Here is a 23178-nt window from a genome sequence, read left to right on the forward strand (position 1 = left end):
TTTGAAAGGTAAAGTTAAACAGTTTTCCTAGCCGTCTGCATGAAGTCTTGAATATAATGAATCAGCTGTTTTGGCCGTTGTACCAAGCTTTTGTCTATGCAAAAGTACATAATTTTATCTTTGCACGCTAATAGCTTACTGAAAACAGTTGCAGCTGTCCATTTACTTCAGGGTATGTGATAGCTCAAAGTAATTTATTTACCAAAATAGAGCTATTCTCACTAGCCATACTCTTATCATATATTAAGTCATTATTTTGCATTTGCTGCACTGTGGAATGAATGAAAATGTTCCATTGACACAAACAGCACTCAGGTTTTAGAAAAAGAAAAGCATAGTGGATTCAAAATCTGTGTAGAGAATAATATGGTCTCATCAGCTATTGTATATTTATCTAAAATTTCAATCAATAAATATTTTATTTATATTACAATAGCTTTCTATGTTTCCAATCAAAATTGAAGCATCATTGTGCTGGACACTGTACAGGCCCGTACAGTGACACTGTTCTTGCCACAAAACCTGTACAATGGAATGGATAAAAGCTACTAGAGAAAATACAGCTATCAGTCTAATGATATCTATACTGCATATAAACATCCAGTTTCACAGCCCAGAAAGCATAATGTAATGTCAGAATAGAAATAAACTTGCTGCTAGCACTGAGTTGCTCATGTTGTAATGTGGTATCACAGGTACTAATAACAGAATGCAAAAATAATATCTAAATGGAAGAAAATCTGAGCAAAACAGAAAACAAATATGCTTTGTAACCCAGTGATTTTCTGTGTAACTGAAAAATACATCAGGCCTCCTGTTAAGAAAGTCCGTATAAACTTTTATCTAACTTTCTCACCATTATTGTAAGTGAATATTTGAAGATGATAATCCATGTGAAATTTTTTGTGTGTTTTTTGTCATGTAGCTTCTCCTAGGGAAAGTGGAAAACCAAATCAGCCCTGACAGATTTTTTTCAGGTCACCCATGGTTATGGAGGAACCCTGCTGTATTCCTTCTGCGTATTTTCAGAACAGCTGCCATTTTATCATCTCCTTTTCAGAAGCTACAGACAGAAAATCTCGATCACTTACTCAAAAAAACCAAACAAACATGCAATCAAGTCATTTAAAATCTGACATATGAAAATCAATTTGTAAAACCTTTTATGCAAATATGTAACAAAGTATATGGTCAGCTTGTAGAGGGATGAAGTGCCTTTAAGCATTTTAATGATGAATAACAAAATATTTAATTTTCATTGTCACTGACAAGACACTCTTAATTTTATGGAGTGTTTCGTTTGTAGCATCCCTTCTCTCTGTATTTTGTCTATCAGTGTAGCCAGTGAACCTGAGGATGTGAATTTATATCTCATGATCTCTTAAAAGAGCTGATTGTAAAACATGTTATGCAGTTAGAATTCGTAGCATTTTCGGGCTTAAAAATCAGGATCAGCTATTGTGAGTGGTGATATCAACCTAAACCATAGTAAGGATCAAATCATAATGTGCTTAAATTTAATCATTCAGGGGAATGCATTGATTCTGATTAAATGCACAAAGCCTGCTAAAGAATCTGCAGAGGAAGAATAATACCAGTAATTAGAGATGAAAAGAAGTTCCCAGTAAAGATATGATCAAAGAGGTTAAATGTGCTATATAGACACTTCACAGAAGTTGTAATGAATTTCTGCATCTTTGAAATATTGCGATATTACAAAACTGGTTGCATATTTCCCATTCAGTTTTGCTGTGCAAGGCATAATGTGTAATGGGGAGAGAAAACGTAGCACTGGCCTGTTTTTTTTTATTCTGTTGAATGTGATGATTTCCTGCTTTCTTATGCTCAAAATTATGGTGTCTTTTCTAAGTTGATAAAAACTTTGGGTTATTTGGGTTCTTTTTGCTTGTTTTCAGAGGGAGGAGAAGCATCATACTGTGTTCTGTAGAGGTGTTTGATTTAAAGATGTGTCATTATACTCATCTGTGCAGACAGAAAAAAAAAAATAGTCACACAAATAGCCTTCACAACAGGATCTTCAGAATAAAAACTGAAGATCTGACCTTTAAAAACCTTTAGAAACTAATTCAGAATTTTTTTTCTTAAGTACCTTCCAAAGCAAGAATGAGATATTACAGGAGAATATAGACATGTATTATACTTAACAAAAAAGTTGGAGCTGTGTAAGGAATTGCAGAGTCAGACTTGTACACTCTACCTCCTTCCCACTAGAAGTGACTTTCCTCCGCCTAGCAGGAAACAGAATAGTGGTTACTGTAGACAGACCACAAGGCAGATAGATACACTCCTTTTGAGCCACAAGCTATTTGGATCAGCAAAATGAAATTCTGTTGCCTGTAACAATGTGGAGGTAGGGCTATCTCTAAAACCTCTATGCCTTCTCTCCCAACGGGAGCATTGAGAAATTCAAGGCTTCTTACTTTTCAGTTACAATGCCTTTGAGGTCAATTTCTGTGTCTTGGGACAAACTGAGATGCTGCAGCCCTGATTCCATTGATGTCTTGAAAGAGAATATTGTTGAGAGATGCTGAGTGGTGATTTGAGTGAAAACCCTGAATAGAACACATTTATTTCATATATATGAGTAATAATTACACAGAGACCATATCATTATTTGTGATAGACCAGCTGGCTGTGAAAATGAACCACAGAGCTGTTTGCTGTATTCTGAGAGCATTTCATAGTGCACAAAAGGTCTTTTGCTACAAATTCTGATTTTGTTTTGCAGAATTGTGCCCACTGTTTTTAAACTTATGTCAGGGTTTGATTCATTATTGGTCATTAGCTTATTAAAATAGCATTTGCTCAAAGTTGTTGGACTTTAAAACAGTCCTGTAGAAGTCTATAGAACTCCTTGCAAATGCTACTTCATATGTAGGAAATACAGAAGCAGACATCCTTGTCTCGAACATTCCTTGCTGTTGAGAAGCTTGAATTATTTTATCTAATCTGAATATTTTTTCCCAAAACCAGCATAATTCAGTGGCTTACTCCTTACTTGAAACACAACAGCAGGCCACATGAAACTGATCCGGTTTTAAGCTTGAGTGTACTAGCTGTGTGCCTCGTAAGGAAGTGTATTCTTTCTAATATGTAGGTTAGCTACAAACTGTGCAGTTGTCGTCAGTCTTTCCAGTTTTCTTCATTAAAACGTAGAAGTGACGTGCTGACTCTCTGAAGTCAGCCTGAAATGTTGCTAGGTGTTTCTAGGACAAGCTTTTTATTTTTTAAAAATCTTTAGTACTGGTTTTAGAAGGATTTTTTGTTCTGTGGAAATGATAGGAAAAGGTGGAATGAATTAGACTTTAGCCAAAGTGAATGGCTACCATTCTGATTAAAAGTGGTTACTAAGGCTAATCCTCTAAGGAAATAGATACATAACCCTATAGAGTCCTATATTCTTACCATTTGTAAGCTTCAAGTTCACAAGCAGCAGTCTGTCCCTGGATATATCCAAACACTTCTTTTCTATATTTTCTGTCATATTTTGCATTTCCTCCAAGATGTGATGCTAATTTAGAGTGAACATAAAGTAAGTTAAGAAATAATTCTAGAAATGGTGGGATAGGATTTAAGGAAATTTTTCATTTCTGTGACTCTATCTGATCATCATTTGCAAAGATGTTCATTAAGAATCACTTAAATGAAGTGTGACTGCTTGGCATTTAGTCATTACATTGGTATATAAAAAGAAATAGAAACCATCTTTGGCTTTTGATGTTCTAATACTAGCTAGAAAAAAATTTTAAAGTTAAAAAAATAGCATAAAGTATGGTATTAGTCAATTTGGAAAACATGAAATGACTGTTAATATCTGTGGAGTAATTGTGCTGTTATTACATTCACTGCTCAGAAACAAATTGAGGCTTGTTTTTCAGTTTTTAAGTACCACATTTGTCTTCATCGCATTTAAATTTTGAAGTTTGCGTGCAGATGTGATCATTAGACTAGTTTGTGTTTGAGCGCAAGTTTCTCACATGCATAGTCATATTGTAGATGTTGCATCTTTATCAGTCCTTCTTTCAGAATTTCATGCTTATAATTGTTCTGGGAGTTTTACCAACAGTCTTTTATCCTTTTTTTTTGTGGTAGGCTGACACACACCTTTATCTTTTTCCCGCCAAATTGTGAGTGAACCTAGCTGTGCCTTTGCACATGAAGAACATCTTAGAAAAGGCGGAGGGCGTGTAAGCCGTCATAATTGTTTTCTGTACCTATTACTTACAAGGTAGTACACACCCAAATATCTCTTAAACAGCTTCAGTGGTAGGAGCTTCATCATAAACAGTAGTCTAAGAAGTGGAGAAGTAAATTGTCAGGACTAGTGGTGGTACCACCAGATCTTGTTCAATGATCTTCTAGTATTCAGTGCTGCAAGTAGATAGTTTGTCTGACACCTTAAAGCAATGCCAAAACTGGGAGAGCTGTCATCTTGGGGATGAAGCAATCCATCCTCACCAGAACTTTGTAACCCTTGGTAAAATCTTCCTAAGTCTTAATTTCCTCTGGTGCTAACCACAGACAGGCCACATGCTAACAGCAAACCCTTCACCACAAAACACTGGCAGAAAGTGTATGCCAGCAGTATGCACTTGAACAGGAGGTGTACTGCACTGGAGCAGTAACCCTCAGCAGATACCCTCTGCAACTAAAAAGCATTAAAGCCACAAAGGCTTTAGACAAATAACCAAAGTTGAGAACACCACCAACTTCGAGTGTAATTTTTGAATACCAACAGCAGGGAAACAAGGAGTTAACTTTACAACTAAAACAAAGGAAGTACTTAAAATTCTTATCTTTGCTTTTGGGAGATTGACAAGTAGTTACAACTCTCTGGAGAGGCAGTTTTGAACAGAAGACTAAACACTGCCTGAAAGACTCCTCTGCTGAAAGAAAACTGGGAAGGAAGAAAAAAAAAAAAAAGAAAAAAAGAAAAGAGGTTCTAAAAGGTTCTTACCTCCATAGTGAAAACACCAAGAAGACCAAAGCATAAAACTTAGTATCTTTTAAACATTCATCTTCATACTCTCACAGAAATAAAGATAACTTGTTACAGTAGTGTAGAGAAAAATATGGGAAGGCAAATCAGAAACTTACTATAAGACAATAAATTTATACACAGATGGAACAACAGTAGTTGCTTGAAACTCTAAGGGCATAGTAAAATAAAATCAATATAAAATTAATATCTCAGTTTTAACAGTGTTGATAATATTAAAACAGCTACTATTCAATTTAGAGACCATTTTGTGTGACGGTTTCATACAAACAAGTGCAATACTGTTTTCATGTGTTGAAAATGAATTCTAGGTTTTATAGAATGTATTCTTTTGACGCACTTCTGTAATTCCTATTAGAGTTAATTAGTATTATGTGCACATCAAGAGAAGAATAGAAACCTAATGGGTTTTATTGTAATAATTATTAAATTAACATCTCTTACTGGCTGAGAATGTAGTTGTTTGCCTACTTCCCTAAGACCTCCAGCTGTGAACTTTCAATCTTACAACTTCTGAATAACAAAGGTAGTCCAGCTGACAAGTAGTTGCTAAATCAATTGGTGGTGGTAAGTGCTAATCTTACCATCCAGCAGATACTTTGGTACAGGGCTAAAAGCTCAGTGCTGTTTGCCTTAATATACTGTTGTGATCTAAAAAAAAAGATAGTTGTTAACTATGAATGGTGATAAAATCCAGTGGGTCTTTTAATCAGGGTTTGCATGTGTGAATGTCAGCCTACCTCAACTGCCAAAACATCAACTGGAAAATAACCTTTTTCTCTTTGATCTTGGTTTTCTAGTAAATAATTTCCATTATATTAGAAAATAACCATTTATTTCTGTGCAGTACTGTATCTGCTTCGCATAAGAGCTAGCCCAAATACCATGGTGAAATGCAATGTTCTTGATGATGCATGTCTAAGTTTATGTGTTACTCGCCATAAAACCTAAATAGTGCTTTATGAATCTTCAGGCAGATGAGTGATACGCATTCAAGTTGATTTCCCTTATGGAGAAAGAAAATGTAGTATTTGTCACCTGTGAGGGAAAATTTGTAAATTATCTGATTTGCTTTTGGAGTAGAAAGAAAGCTTAATATGAAATAGCCTATGAAATGATACAGCAATGAATTTAGAAAATACGATAGTTGGTTCAACAACAAACTTAAGTATATAAATAATTCCATTACAGCCAGTTTTCTCAATGAGACTACTCATTTGCTTTAAGTTAGATAAATTTTGTGATGAAAAAGTTTTAAAGCCATTGGCAGCCAATCAAGAAATAATTTTCTTCATGTGATTATTTGGAACAGACTGCCTGGGTTTAAGAAATATGGAATAATACTGTTTTTTCATAATTTTTACAGTTATACAATGTTACAGAATGATGCAAACCTGATTTTGAATTGTTTTTTTTTTTTTTAATGTGTAGTGGTTTTATCATTTAAACTGTTTTGGAGCAGGTGCTTTTTAGACTCAGAAATACTGTGAACACCCTCACTATCTTTCATATGATGAAACTAAATACTGTGGGTGGAAAAAAAGGCATTTATTTGACTTACAGAGATGTAACTGTACCCATTTTTCACTATAGTGGGTAAATCTGCTTTGTGAAATGCTTTGCAAAATCATATTACATAAATAATATCTATTAAAATTATTTTTGTTACCTTAATTGAAATGAGCTTTTACCTAGGAGTTAAAAAGATAAGACAGAATGAGATTTCTGGAAGCTTCTATAGATAATGTTGCATACTCAGGAGAAATAATTCACACTAAGTTACTTGTTCGCTAGCGTATGTTGTGAATAAGTTCATTTAGCATTACTACATATTTTGCTACTAGATAATGGATATACACTTTTTCCTGATGCAGAATCATTAGAAAAATAATCTCCCAGTTTACAGCTGATGTATCCTGACTTTTAAATCCTTCATAGTTTCTGGTGTTCTGCACTTTGAAACAGGATGCAATAACTTACAGCTAATAGTTGGATTCATTTTTGCTTTTCATGGAGACTAATCTAAGATATTTTCTAAGGAATTTTTATCTCCTTTTCTGGAACAAAAGACTTTGTGTCTAAATTTGTGCAAAAAATAAATTAAGAGTACCTCCTGTGGTAGTCATGAATTTAAATTTATTTTTTTTAAGCTTTTCTTGTGAAAAAGATTGTGTTTGTAAGCTCGTATAAAACTGATAGAAACACTTCAGTATGCTTGCTGCCAGTTGTTCAAGACTTCAGCAGAAGATCATCTAGCAAACCCATCGTTTTGTGTTTCTTTTGAAGACTGAAGTTAGCATCAGCAGTTCATGTCATCCTACTTGCTATATGAGCTGGTAAAGATGACCACAGGCATAGAAACAGAGATGTGGGAATTCTCCAGCTATTTGTGCATAGTTTCTAAGAGCTTTCAGACATTTTTGTGTGGAGGAAGATTTCAAGTGTGTTCAGGCAAAAACTTTGTGGAAGTATTTCTGCATCTGTGATCTCCATGATACTAACTTCTATGCAAACCCAGCTACTACATACCAAAAAAGTCATGTAATAAAGTGAACCTGAATATTTACCTTGGAAAATTTTGGCCTAATAGTTTACAAAACCTGACAAATAGAGAAAGATTTTTATCTTGCTTTGTAGAAGCATAGAGATTTTTTAAGGCCAAAATTCAAGAGAATGTTTTTGTTAAAGCTCTTGATGGTACTCTTCCAGGGTGGCTTGTTTGTGGGTTTTTAAAGGAAAATAAGATTTTAAGGTAGGACTTTGGAGATAATGGTATTTATGGACACATGTACCTACAGTGGGTCCTGTAATGATATGAAAGCTTAAATGTGTCATATTAAAGGTTAAATATCAGCTTCTTCAGAACGATTTTATTACGTCAGGATAAACAGTTTAGACAAAACTTTTCCAGAAGCACAGTATTTAAAGCAAGAATACCAAAAAAAAAGCTAGCTATATCTTAGCAAGATGTTTTCCTCATGTGCCAAAGGAGCTGGAAGTTATGAAAAGTCAAAACCAAAAAACCCTTCTTTTTGTAATCACTTTTTCACACTTTCAGGGTCTTGTTGTAGCACTTACTCAAATGACTATATCTTAATAAAATAAAAGCAGAAGGATGTTTAGCTTGCACAGATTGATTTTTAAGTCTTCTTTGGGTATAAAAAATACAGAAATACTGTTGTATTATAAGATTTATTGCTATATAGTCATTTAGCAGCAGAAATTATTTCTCAATTACTGTAACATCTGCTCCCAATTGCTTCTAAAGTGTGCATATAATAATCTTCATGCCTACCTCTCCAGCATATAGGGAAGTAGTTTGATGTCTTTTCTTTAAAAGAAATTAATTTTGTATTTAGTTATAAAATGGATCATAGCTGTTATTACTAATAAATCCAAAGAAAAACAGTTCCATTGTTGAAATGAGACACAAACCCTGGTGCTCTCAGTCAGTTGTTCGCATTGCTTCTGTGGCATAAAGCCTCTCACTGAGTGGTAATTCACCACTGGACAGATTTACATCTTTTTTTTTTCAAGCGTTTTGTTTTATTCATTTATACCTTCTTCATACAATTTATCATGTGTTAAGTCTGTCCACAGAGTTTGCGTGGAGGTTTTCTGTGCTTACACTGATTTTTTATGTACTTGACACATAGAATGCTATGCTAAGCTTAGTCTGTCACACTGTGTCTCTTCAAAGGCAGGAACTGGCCCTTCACAGCCATTTGACTTCATTCACTGTTTCTCACAGAACAGTTTGTGATAAATTTGCAAATAACAGTAATAACATAAAACTTTTTTACTATTCTTTCTCAGATGCACTTCCCAACCCCTCCATCCCTGCCCCACCCCTCGGCCTTCTGGCAATCACACTGGACTGTTTGAACATTATGCCAGCAGGCCCATGACTTCTAGCTGCACAGAACAGCTACTTCCTTATGTCCATGCTAGGACAGTATTCCACTGGAACTGTGTTAACAAATTATCATTTTCATTGCAGAAATTTCTTTTATGAAAAAAAAAACAAACCAAAGCAAAACCACCTCCTCTTCACTTTGTTCTAGAAAGTACGTCTTGCATTGTTAGGATCATCTTTTAGCAGGCAGATGAAAGTTGGTGAGAAAAGCTTGCCTATACCCTCCATAAAAACAATTTAATGTTTAGTAAGCAAACACTCACAAATATTGTTGACAAGAGTTTTTATTTGTAAATTTGAGATATTCACTCAGACTGTAGACCGTAATAAATTTTATTTACTGCTGCTAATGATGGATTTTGATTCATTATTTTTTTAGAGGTAGCACTGAATTTCATAATTAGATAAAATAATTATGATGGGCTTACAGGTGTGAACCTTGAGCTCAGCATGTAAAACATTTTTTTTTAAAAAAAGCATGTTTTAACATCGTATGCTCCTATGCAAAGCCAAGATCCTATTTTGAATTAGTGACAGTATAATTTGTTGATAAATTCCAGCAACAGTTACAGCAAAGCTGAGTAAATCTGGTTTTGTTCTATGTTCAGCAATTTAAGCGTGAATCCCCATGCCATTCCTCATTTAAAGTTCCATGAGAAATACTAGCTGCTGTTGCTAGACAAATATGAAAGTTTGAAGTACATCTCTTTACTTCAGTCTTACAGAAAGCCTGTTTGAGTTTGCTCAATTCGGTTCACAACAATTCACAAACGCTTTCTGAAGGCTGTGTGATTATTATTGTGAAAAATGCTTTGGAGGATTGCAAGTGCTACCTCTCTGTGGATCAGAATGATCACTGCCTTGCATTACCAGGCCCTCTGTGCCTGCTTCGGAGGCAGACCTCCACCGTGCTAGAAAGCATGACAGGATGTTGAGTGTTTTCTTCCACACAGTAACTCAAGCGTACAGGCGTAATTTATCTTCTATGAAAACAGCACTTCTTATTACAGTATGAACCATGCTAAATCCCAGACTAGTCCCATTTCGTAGAATCAGAGAATCATAGAATGTGTTGGGCTGGAAGGGACCTCTAAAGGCCATCTACTCCAACCCCCCTACAATAAGCAGGGACATCTCCAACTAGATCAGGTTGCTCAGAGCCCCATCAAGCCTGACCTTGGATGTCTCCAGGGATGGGGCTTCCGCTACCTCTCTGGGCAACCTGTTCCAGTGATCCACCACCCTCATATTAAAGAACTTTTTCCTTATGTCCAACTTAGATCTACCCTTTTCTAGTTTCCAACCATTACCCCTTGTCCTATTGCTGCAAACCCTTGTGAACAGTTCTTCCCCTGCATTTTTATAAGCCCCTTTCAGGTATTGTAAGGTACCTATAAGGTCCCCCCGGAGCCTTCTCTTCTCCAGGGTGAACAACCCGAACTCTCTCAGCCTGTCTTCACAGGAGAGGTGCTCCAGCCCCCTGATCATTTTCATGGCCCTCCTCTGGACACGCTCCATCAGGTCCACGTCCTTCTTGTGTTGGGGGCTGCAGAGCTGAATGCAGTACTCTGGGTGAGGTCTCACCAGAGCAGAGTAGAGGGGCAGAATCACCTCTCTTGATCTGCTGGCCACACTTCTTTTGATGCAGCCCAGGAGGCGATTGGCCTTCTGGACTGCAGTTGCACATTGCTGGCTCATGTCCAGCTTTTCATCCACCAATACCCCCAAGTCTTTTTCCACAGAGCTTCTCTCTAGCGTTTCTTCTCCCAGCCTGTATTGATACCAGCAGGTGCCCCAGCCCAGGTGCAGGACCCTGCACTTGGCTTGTTGAACCTCATGAGATTCAACAGGTCCTTCTGGATGGCATCCTGTCCCTCTGCCATATCAACTGCATCACCTAGCTTGGTGTCATCAGCAAACTTGCTGAGGGTGCACTCAATGCCACTGTTAATATCATTAATGAAGATATGAAACACCGCTGGTCCCAGTACATTTACTTCAGTTTATGGCAGCAGCAAAATTTCAGGTAGAGGTCGAAGTCTCAGGTCGCAGCCAGTTCTAACATTGGTTTTTGGGGGGCAAAATAATCCATAGCAAAATTATGTTTGTGACATCATAAGCCCGTGAGTCTTTCTGAGATGAAAACCTTGAAGTGTTGGCTGCCTTAGGCTTTAGAAGTAGTAACGTTTCTGTGTTGCTGCGTGTATGACTTCATCCACCTGTATACTATTAGGTGTTAATATGAGGTTCTGCTGTATAACTCCATAATCATTAAAGGATATTTATCAGACAGCAGTAATTTTTGAACTTGGGCACAGAAGTGTGAGAAAGCTGGGGTTTAAGCAACATGTATCCTCTGCTGCAGAGAAAGCTCTTCTGTGTTCTTCTACAACAGAAGTGAATGGCTGTGTTTCCCCCAGAAGAAAATGCCCTCTAACTTCCTTGACACTTCCTCAGAGCTATTTCGACTGAGGTGATGAAACTCACCCCAAGCAAAAAAGAAATTCATACCTATTCTATTCTCTTCTCCTATGCCTATCCTTCCCTGTTAACAGATCCCTAGGCATCTTCTCAATATCTGTGACAGAGAGGGAACGTTGCCATAGGTCGACGTGAGAGGTGAGAGGGGTACCTGCCTCATATTCAGGAAGAGTGAGGTATAGAGCACACCCAGTCTGTCCATAGTCAGGCCACCAGGGAAGAACTTCACTATCCACTCATTCAGGAAATTCTTTCTTGCTTCTGTTAAATATTCCTGCAGGTTCAAAAACGCCACATTTTTTGATATTTGCCAGCACTTTGGATTCTCTTTTGCTCGTAAATATTAGGAATACATGATATCAGGCATTGCTTTATTGTCTTATATCTTCCTTTTCTCATCCAGCATTTTCCTGATTGGTAGACATGCATTCATAGTGATAGAAAGATTTTAAACAAAAAAAAAGACAAACAAACCACACACACAAAAAAAAAGGCAAACAAACCACTAAAATGGGAAGCTACTGTAGCTATTATTTTTTACAGTCACCTATCTGTAGTCATGTAAGTGTTATGGATGTTTTAAGCATGCTGTTCAGACCAATGAAGATGAATGCTGTATTATATGTAGAAAACCTGTGCATATTTTGAACCACAAACATTAATGTCATGCTCAATAATACTGAATTCCAAGGGATATCCTCTTCACATGCATTTTTCCAGAGTTCATTGTCTGTTCTGACAACATACCTCTTTCCTCGTTGTCTTCAGCAGTAATAGCACTTCTGTTGTTATTCATCATTATGTTTGCTATTTATTGAAATACTGCAATAATGTCTGAATTGCTACATCTGTATGGGTGCATTATTGTGCCAGGCACTATAAAAAGTAGTTGGAATGCACAGCCTCTACCTTGAATAACTTACTCTCTAATTCACTGCGCCAAAGGTGCTATTAACGTCCAAGCATCTTTTGTCAAAACTTGAGGGATACAATTTCATCACCCTTATTCCTTATTTCTTCTTCTAAGAGTCCAAACTGTAGTCCTTCTGGGACACCTTTCTATCCACTTATCAAAGTGAAAATCCTGCGCTTTCTCTTTCTAAAATGCACAATTTTGGTGCTGAGATAGAAATGCAAAAAGCAGTATTATTCTCCTTTGGAAACAAGGCTTAAACAAAGTTAATGGTTTTGCCACTACTGTTCCTTTGACAGGTCCTTAAATTTTGCAGCTGTGACATTAATGCAGTTAGTATAGTTCATAGTTGTCAGTTTGGGCTGCAGAGCACATAGGTTGCATTAAAAGGTATTCAGTAGGATTATGGCATAGAGGAAACAAATTGTTGAAAGCTATGCGACATCAGTAACAGAAACAGCCATGATCACAAGCTGAGTTCATTTGACTGTCTTGGGCGGTATTATCACTCCTTTAGATTTAGGCACAGGTTTAGACAGATAGTGTAAATGGGGAGGACGGAGGGAGAAGGGACTGTCTTGACAGCTCCTTTACCAGACTGCTCACTTTTTCTCTCTTGTCCTCTTCGGTGAAGCAAAAGCAAGATGCTTCTGCCCCCTTCTCCATTCAGGTTAGTATGTTACAGCTTTATTGTGATGTTTTATTGCTTTCTACTTAAGAATTAATATAAGGTAATTACTTATAAAAGGTGTCATGTATTTATTAATATCAATGTTTTAACACAGACTATTAATGAGTAGAAAGGAGGGGAAGAAAAAGAAAATAGTGCCTTATGTGCTCTGGACTGATTTGTATATTCCAACTGCTAACATAAGAAATGATCTTGGTCTACATATGAACCTGTGCTGATCTTATTATAAGCTGCACCATAAAACTGTGTGATGTGAAAAATTAAAGGTTAATGCAAAGATTGCCATCACTTTATTATTCTTTAATAATAAATAATTCTAATAACATAATTACATACTATGCATTTATAATTAATAATATAATAATTACTTAGTAACATCACTACTGTTTTTCTTTCCCCTTTGTTTTTCAAATGAAAGTAAGGGGGATGTAGAAAGACAAATCTTAGTATATTTAAAATATTGACTAGATAGAGCAATCCTGCGTTTTCCTAATCCTCACTCTTGGCAAGCCCCAATTTAACCCTGATTTAGTGTAATCTAAATCCTAACACTGTCTGGAAGCTAAGCCTCAAATTAGAAATGGTGATCACAGAAATTCATGTCACTGTCATTTTGCTATCCTCTTGTCTTCTTGTCTTTTATTCACCAGTGCAAAATACATAGCTTCGTTCTTGTGAACATTTGCATAAGGAATTATATGGGATGCTGTATGCCCTGGACTGGCCCCATCTGGAGTACTGTGTCCAGTTCTGGGCCTCCCAGTTCAAGAGGGACAAGGAACTACTGGAGAAAGTCCAGTGGAGGGCCACAGAGATGATTAGGGGACTGGAGCATCTCTCTCCTGAGGGACGTGGGTCTGTTTAGCCTGGAGAAGGGAAGACTGAGAGGGGACCTTATCAACACTTACAAATACCTGCATGTCAAGAGGACAGAGCTAGGCTCTTTTCAGTGGTCCGCAGTGACAGGACGAGGGGCAATGGGCACAAACTGGAACACAGGAAGTTCCACCTGAACATCAGGAAAGACTTCTGTCCTTTGAGTGTGACAGAGCACTGGAACAGGCTGCCCAGAGAGGCTGTGGAGTCTCCTTCTCTGCAGACATTCAAAACCCGCCTGGATGCAGTCCTGTGTGACCTGCTCTAGGTAAACCTGCTTTAGCAGCAGGGTTGGACTAGACGATCTCCAGAGGTCCCTTCCAACCCCTACCATTCTCTGATTCTATGATTTTCCACTTCAGAAGTTTCATGTTTCTTTTCCTAAATATACTTGCACTTAAAACACCACTTCACATTCTCTGCCTTTCTTTCATGACCATAACTCTGGCAGAGTCCTCTCCTTATGTTAGAGAAGGGACATTTGGCAGGGATTCTTGGATTCCCTACGTGGTGGTTTTTTTTAGTACACAGCCTTTTGTATTTCCCTTTCCATTCCCAGTAAGCAGAAGAGATGTCCAAAAGTTCAGTCACAAACAAATATAGGCGTATTGCTGTTCTATAAACTATGGCAGTGCCTGAGTGCAAATGTGAGAATTAATTCTTATTTTGAGGCTTGTGTTTCGTATGAGTGATGACTTTACAAATGTTAATTCTTGTCATTCAGAATGTCATTTTTAGAGGACAGTGAGAGGTATTTCATTGTTCACATCAGACAGGTCACTTTAGAAAGAGCTTGCTATGCACATTCTTTAATTTAACAGATTTTGAGAATTGCCCAAAGGAGCAAATTCCTTTTTCCATTTTCATGTCCTTATGAAGATATCTAATTTCGAAGGCTCAATGCACTCATTTGTTAAAACAGAGAACTTATTTAAGGCTAAATGCTAATAACAGTGAATGTTAACTGACTTAATGCAATGTGAAATTGCTGCTTCAACGTTCATACAAATGATAATTCAGTCTAAGTGGCTCTGTGTTCTGTTATATAGACATTACTCTGCAATTTGCAGGGTAATTGCATGCGGAGTTACCAAACAAATTTATTTTCTTTTGCATCAAAAAAGCTTTGCATATCTCTTCAATATATGAAGAATATTTTTCAGTGCTTTTTTTTTTAGTGGGACGGTATGGGCAGCTGTTCTGTTGTTGAATATTCACTAACTGTTAGTGAGTCTCTGGTCATCTTATTAATGTCTAATTCCCTTTCCTTTTGTGGTATAATTGTGTGAAATTTGAGAGAAATCCCAGCAGATACCTAGATCTATTCTTACAGTGTGGTCATTACCCTCCTTTGCTAACTTATGGCACTACTAAGTGAAAGTATCCATCTGTGTATAGCAGCTTTGAACAAAGGACCCTGGGAGAAGAATTTATTATGTGTTCATAATTAAATTTTTGGCAAAATTTACCTTATGAAATATTTCAGTAGCAATAATGTTTATTAACTGGCACTTTTCTGATACTTTATATCTTTTAAATCTTAATTTTTCTTTTATGTATAAATCAGAAATGGCTTTGTTTTTATTTTTCAGTTTATTCACATACATAGTTCTTCAATAATACTACAGAATACCAACTTTGCTGCAAGATGATGATTTTACTGCCTTCCCTGCTCTCTTTTACTGTTCTCAATCCTGCGTTCAGTTCAGTTGTAGGAAGAATAATTTTGAATAATACAGTCATGATGTCAAAACTGCAAATTATGTGCTGCTGACATCTGCAATAGTGAAAATTAAAGCTTTATTTACAATGTTCTTTGAAATAATAAACTTTATTGTGGCAGTTTATCTTCAGTATCTATAGTGTATTCTGGGAATACTCCATGTGTGCCTTTTTATTCTGGGAGCTACAGAATGACTAAAATTTGCCTGTGGCAAAGCTGTCAGTGAATCTTGAAATCTCTTTTCTTCCTGAATAGAGTGGAGAACCACCCTCCACTTCCACAACAAGAATAATTGTTTCACATAGGACAGTATTTTTTAAGAGCCACAGTGAACACTTTGAGTATCTATTTTTAGTTAGTCAGATTACACAGATTTAACTGCAGGTTAATATGGATATTCTGGAACATGGGTGTTTCGATGGTGCAAATAGTTAATGTGGAAGGAAATACTTAGCAGAAATACTACCCAATTTTCATGTCAACTGTCTAGTCGTGGACCCTGGGGTTTTTACCTTGTCTTTATCCTCTATAACCCACAACCAAAGTAATCACAATTTGCTCTGAGTACTTCACATTTGCACTTCATATCCATATCATAGTAATATTATCATCATGTACTGTAACTGAGAAAATTATTCATGCTGTTCTGTCTCTCTTGTTAAAACACGATGTTGATTGCCAAAGTGATTCAGCGATGTAGCTATGAAGAATTTAAGACTTTAAGACCCAATCTGTTTCTAAAACCTGCCTCTCCTCTTGCTGCCAGCAGGGCCTAGACATGATCTGAAAGTAGATCTTTAAAGGAAAAGCAGTCAAAATGTTAAGAAAGTGTGGCACAAACACTGGATAATTACTTTTCTTCTCTTTCTTTAGCTGTGTATCTATTGTGCTGGATTTAGATTAAATCCTCTTCTTTCTGTAGATGCTTTTGTATATACAAAGGCTTGACAGTATACCTTCAGACATAGCTTGGGAAGAATTATGACATTTAAAGAGAAATTGCCACAGCACAATTCTTCCTTTAAGATAAGAGAAAACACAGTTAAAAGATGAGCAGAACAGAGTTTATGATATGTACTTGTGGCGCCGCTGTGTTCTGTAGATACTCTTAAAGGTAAATATGATTTCTTTTTGGTGAAGCATAATTTAACTTGATGGTATTTTCAAGATACCACTCCATCAAAATTTCTGTTTACACATAAAGGCTGAGTTTGAGTGTCTACACTAAATACTATTGCATTTGTGAGGGCAGGCTTACCTCTAAGATAGATGGAGCAACATGTGAAATCACGTGTTGGATAATGCTTGTAGGTATGCTGAAATCTGAATGTAGAGATTAATGTGCTTTTTCCATATGTGTTGCTTGGAAGTGAAGCAATTACCACTTTGACAAAACTGGCAACAGGGCTAGGAATCCCAAGGATGTCATTTACAGAAGAGCATTGTCAAACAGTCTGAATACATAGAGAGACAGTTCAGAAATACTAAGAACAATCGTGATGGGGATCAAGGCAAATAAATGTTTCCTATCATTCTCTCTTAAGGGTTCATGGGGTAACTAGCCTTTGTAATTGCCTCTCTGTGTTGTTCAGGCCATACATTTGGTGAAAAATAACTTTTGTATATCTCTTCCAGCAATTGGAAATGGTACTAGCACAGTATTAAAGGCATTCTGTTAATGCCAGTAATGGAATGCAGTACTGTTGAGACACCTAACAAATTCAAAGAATGTGCTGTATTTCTAAATTTCTTGTATCTGTCATCGTAAACAAAATATGTATTACATGTTTGACTTACTAAGCACAAGGACAGAGAAACCTGCCCTTTAATGGCCTCTCAAAACGACAGTACCAAATGGCTTTGAGAAGGTCAAGTCTGATTTAAATTGTTGATGAATTGGAAGCTAATTCACTAGAACTGAATATTAATAGGGAATAGTGGTATATACTATGGTTTAGAGCCTAATGAGCATACTAATGAGCAGTAAAAAGTATTTTTCTTTTCACCTCATGTGAAGTTGTACAGCTACCAATATATCAAAAGTTTCTAATAGTTAGTTTTACTGTAACAGAGAGGCAGTTTTTCACCGATGGGGTATTCAGCTCTCTTGCAGTGTGTTTTATGATCTGTAAAACTTGGTATGATCAAAATTTAAAGACAGTTTTGTATAAATCACTAATAAACTTAGAGAGAAAAAAAGCAATTAACATCTTAAAAAATAAATCCACTGTGATAAGCACTCCAATTAGAAATTTCATTATTTCCCAGGTCCATTTTATGTTGAATATTGGGTTTTATTGCCAATACCTGAAAGCCAGATTGGAAACAAGCCACAACTGTCAAAAATATAACAGTTCTGGCTATTTGAATCTATTACATTGTGATGTTTCTCATGAAAATTTCATGAAGAGCATTCATTCAAAGAGATTCTATACATAAGGGGGATGGATAGAATTTAATTACCCTTATTAAAAATAAGAAAGGAAAGCTGTTCACTACTCCATCCTATTAGTATTCAAGATGGATTATCTTTATTGTACACTTACATATTTACAAAAGGGACTCCATGGTTTTCTGTATGAGCCAAGTAAGAAAAGAAAGGTCAGGTCATAAAAATCCTGTTATGCGTCACAAGTCAAATCTTGTCAGTTACTCACAAAGTAAAGACTTCATGTTTATGAACAAACATGAAACATACCTTTCTTTGGGAAGAGCCTATAGCTAGTGAAGGATTTGACACTTAACCACAGATTGGTAGAAATACTAGCTCTGAATATTTATGTAAACTTAACTGGAGAATTGTGTTTACTCTGCCAGTGTAGTATCTATGTGCATTTGTGTTGTAGTAGCTCATGGGCAACAGCAGACCCAGGAACTGCAAAGATTTATAGAATATACTTGCTTGCTATACATTTTCCAGAAGAGTCTGAAGACTTCCCTGAAACTGTTTGAAAATATGACACATTTTTCATAAAAGAGAGTTGACAGTGAGTGATTTCTTCTAAGTTAAGTTTATCCATTAATCAGCTGCGTGTCAGTAACTACCAATCAATACATTTAATAAGATATGTGCTTTATAGTTAGTATTAATCCTCTTTGACTTTTTTTGCTTTTCCTTTTTGAACTGAAATAATGCAATTATTTTGCAATAAAAATATTTTTGACTTTTTAATGGAAATGAATAGCAAGGTGATATAATTCAACAGATTATTTTACCTATGCTAACTTGATTCTGAGAAGTTGCCTGATCCCACTGTGCTTCCAGTGTTACTTGCTAGCCTGTATCATCTTAAGAAGGCAAATTATTCTTCAGTATTTCTTAGTATTTCACTACTGACTGCACTAGGGTGTGGGTTTTTGACCATTCCTGAGAGTTTTAGTTGACACAATTGTATCCATTCAATATCATTATAAATGTCCTGTTACTTTAATAAGTGCATAGCTCCAATGTTTAGAGTTTCTCAGTGCTTTACAATCTTCAATGCATTCATCCTCCCAGCACTTCTCTGTAGCAGTAAAGCACTGTCATACCCATCTTAGATGGACAACTGAAGCACAGGGGCATTAAAAGTTAAGCCCAACAGCATGCATGTAATAATGAAAAAAGCAAGAAATAGAACTTGGGTCAAGTCCCTTGCCAGCTCCTGTACTGCATGATCACACTTCCTTATGTACTTGCTTCATGTAAAGAAAGGGTTTTTTTCCCTGTTGTTCGTAGGCATGATAATTCAATATTTCATATAAAATAATAAGGACTCACACAAGCAGAGCAACATCAGTGTTGTAAACTACCATAGTGCACTTCTAATGATTATGCACTACGTACAGTATCTATGCCAATTTAATGCACTTTATAAGTAACTGCAATTGTAGCCAATTTTATGAACTTTCTGTTTTGTATCAGCATTTTGATCACTATAAGTTACCAAAAATATTGCCTGAGTATCTTTTCTTTGCATCAATTACTTGCATACAAATATTTAGGGGACCCTTGAACTTGTAAGAAAGGTGGTGATTGGGGCTTTCTTGTTACTACATAACTAAAGTGAAATCCTTCAAATCATACATTTCTTTTACAGAGGATCAAATTCCTCGAGGTTTCCCCACCATTGATATGGGCCCACAGCTGAAGGTGGTTGAACGAACTCGTACAGCTACCATGCTATGTGCAGCCAGTGGCAATCCTGATCCCGAAATAACTTGGTTCAAAGATTTCTTACCTGTTGACACAAGCAACAACAATGGCCGCATCAAACAGTTACGCTCAGGTAGGGTCTTGTTACTGTTTCCACTGACGCCCAGAGCTGTTCTCTCTCACCTTTTCTTTATTTTCTTTCTCTTCCTTTTTTTTTTCCTTTTTATTTATAGGTAATAATTTCTCTTCCTTCTCTCTTTCTGTGTTACTGAATGTGTTGTCCATGTCTGTGATGTTGTCATAGCCTTTTCTAGAGTCTGTCTCTATGTGTTTTGCAGCTTCTGTTTACTCCACATTGCTCACTGCTGTGACTGTACTTTTTGATAATTTTTTTTCTTTACTGCTTTTTGCAGTACTTGATGGATCCATTTTCTCCTCTTTCTTTCTTCTTTCCTTTTTATTTTTTTTAACAAATTTATTTCAACATTGGACTTCATTCAGAAATTGCAAGGAGTACCAATGGTTATACTCATCAAAAACCAAAACCTGCATTAGACACTTCAATTAAAATTTAAAATGTGTTTTGTGCTGTCTTTTCCACATTTGACTCCACCAAAGATTAGCCAGTTTGGACACATCTTCTTTCCTCTCACAACTACATAAAACACAATACTTTTTCCCATGCACAATTATACCTTTAACAGAAAATTAAAAAAAAAAAAAAATGGGTAATGTATGAATAAAGTTTTTTTGCTGGCTTAACATTTTTCCAACACATTTAGCCACAGTAGTGTGCGCCCATGCTAAAGCTTTATGAATCCTACATTTTCTGGATCTACAGAAGTCTGCTTTTGGTGTAGAATCCAGCTTTTGCTGCTCTCTCTCTCTTTGCCCCTTGCACCTCCCTAGCAGTTCTTTTACTCTCCTCCTGCCCTAGTTTATTCTTTTGCTCTCTTTAGATTTAAAAAAAAGACAAACAGCACTCTAAATTTATAAAGTTTAAAGCTTATCCCTAAATAAGGTAATTGGGATAGAATGAGCTTTTTTCTTTGGCAATTGTAGTAGATATCGTTGTAGAATCTAAGTTGTTTAATCACATGTCTACCCAGAATTCTCAGCTTTTGACCTGTCCTGTGATGTTAAATCGTCTTGTTAACTGACTTTTTGCTTGTTGTCAGCAGAACTGTGTAAATTAACCTTCTGTTAATGTAAATTAAGAATTAATTTTTCACGTGACATAGATGATTTAGTATATAAAGCTTTAACTGAAAACTTTGTACCAAATTATAAGGAATATAATAATATTTTTATGCTGTCTTTCTTCTCTCCGTATTTAAATCTCCAGAATCTATTGGTAAGTGCTTAGTTCTGAAGCGCACTTCACCCCCACTAATTTCCATATTCAGAATATTATTATTATGATGATTATTATATTATTACTATTATTATTATTCTTAAAATGCATGGCATGCATTTTACTAACAGTCAGTGTAGTCACCAGATCCCTATAGAGGCGCACACGCACACCTCCACAGAAATGTTGTCTTATCAGTCATAGCAACACCTAAAAGAACTACACATGTATCACATAGCTATAGAACAGTAAATGCCATAATCCAGCCTAAACTACAGTGTTTGTTTTGAGATAACCTTCAGTGTATCCTCTTTTTATATATATATAGATTTATATATATATATATATTTAAATAGAGTGTCCAATATTTTCCTAAACTATGTCATAAGTGCAGTATTGTAAAGTTTCCTTTAAGTATTTGAGGGATATTCGATATATATCTAACCCTATATAACCAAACATCTAAGAACTCAGATGCTACTCTGAGAATGGCAATGCAGCCAATTGTAGCCTTTTTGCCCTTTGTGGTACAATGCAACTTGCTTTTATAACCTGATAATACTATCTAATATATTCCTGTTTTAACAGTATAGTAATTCAAGTTTCTCTTAAGACCTTATTTAATTCTGTAAATCTAATTTGATTCTTCTTCCAAAGCCCTAGCCTCCTTCTTCTCGTACTAATGCTTCTTCTTTCTAATCTTATTTGCATTCATATTATCCACCCAGGTGGTACACCAATAAGAGGTAAGAGTGCTGAACTAACGTTCACAGAATGATCTTACTCATTCTTTCTGTCCTTTCATCCCTCTCATCTTTGTCCTGTTTTTTTTTGGTTTGTTGTTTGTTTTTTTTAAAAAAAAAAAAAACAAAAAAAAAAACAAAACAAACAAACCAAAAAAACCCCAAACAAACCACAGAAATGTTCATCATCTGATTTTTTTTTTCCTTTGTCTTGTTTGGTTATGATCAGTGACTCTCATATTGTGACCTTTCTTTCTGCACACTCCCTTTTCCTTTCCCTTTTTTGTTTATTCATTGAAAAAAAAAAAAAAAAAAAAAACAATAATTCAGTTTGTGATATGCTTCAAAGAAAGCATATCCAGGTCTTCTGGCCATAGCCCAGTCACAGCGTACCATTTGTCCCTCTTTTTTCTTTTTCTTCTTCTTCTTCTTCTTTTTCTTCTTCTTCTTTTTCTTCTTTTTTCTTTTTTTTTTTTCCTTCCTCTTTTTTTTGTCCAACTGGAGCAAAAAAAGATCATTTTTTTTCTTCCTTAGCTGTTCTTGTCCTGGACCAAAGCCAAGATGGTCTGGAGAACAGTAGCAGACATGCAGAAGACAACATGGACTATCTTCTTTTTGTCTTATCTTTCATAAAAGGTTTTTATTTTTGTTCTTCTTCAATCCTTTTTTCTTTTAACTTCCTAAACTTGAGAATGATGTGTCCCCCCCTAAAAAATTAAAGAAGTGGGTTTTTTCCCTTTATCATTTTTTGTTATTGTTTTCTTTTTCTTGGAATTCTCTCACCTCTAGATTTTTGGATCTTCTAATCTACAGGCTTTGGAAATGAAAGGTTAATGACTTATTATTCTTGGTGGTGTGTGGTATTGTTGGTTTTTGATACTCTGGCAAAAATGTTTACTTCTTTTATAATTCTTGTTTTGTATTTTTCTTGGGTTTTGTGACACCACACTGCTAATCCCACTTGTGGATTTTGATGGGTGTCTTGGGGGGGGCCCTCCTATGGTCCTCAGCAGTGGTTGGTTGGTTCTTCCTTGTTGGCGTAGACCATGCTTTTTAACTTTTTTGTCTTCTAATTCAACTGCTCTTTGTTTTTCAGCAAACGTACTTTAAGATTGTAAGTTGCGGAAAACTGTCTTTCTTTTCTTACCAATCTGCATGTCTTAAGGGAGTTTTGTTTCTTTAAAACAATATTTTGATGATTATAAATGACTAATGCAGTTTCTTTTTTTTCACTTCAAGCAGCCTTTTTGTTCTTGCTGCACATTTTTGGCTTTCTTCAGCAGAAGATTTCTTGAAGCCTGTCCTGCCTTTTTTATGAGTACCACC

The 23178-nt window shown here is 36.0% G+C and overlaps 1 protein-coding gene across 2 annotated transcripts in view; it reads left to right on the top strand.

Annotated features, from left to right (window-relative positions):
* The window catches only part of PTPRD (protein tyrosine phosphatase receptor type D), a 281812-nt gene that overhangs the window by 118827 nt on the left and 139807 nt on the right, over positions 1–23178 (top strand). For both annotated transcript variants that reach the window (XM_086480568.1, XM_086480569.1), the window contains exons 4-5: positions 19700–19888; positions 21838–21855. In XM_086480568.1, coding sequence (XP_086336694.1) covers positions 19700–19888; positions 21838–21855 — 207 coding nt within the window. The remainder of the gene's footprint in view (positions 1–19699; positions 19889–21837; positions 21856–23178) is intronic.

Source organism: Leptosomus discolor, chromosome Z (assembly GCF_034619465.1).
Source record: "Leptosomus discolor isolate bLepDis1 chromosome Z, bLepDis1.hap2, whole genome shotgun sequence".
NCBI lineage: Eukaryota > Metazoa > Chordata > Aves > Leptosomiformes > Leptosomidae > Leptosomus > Leptosomus discolor.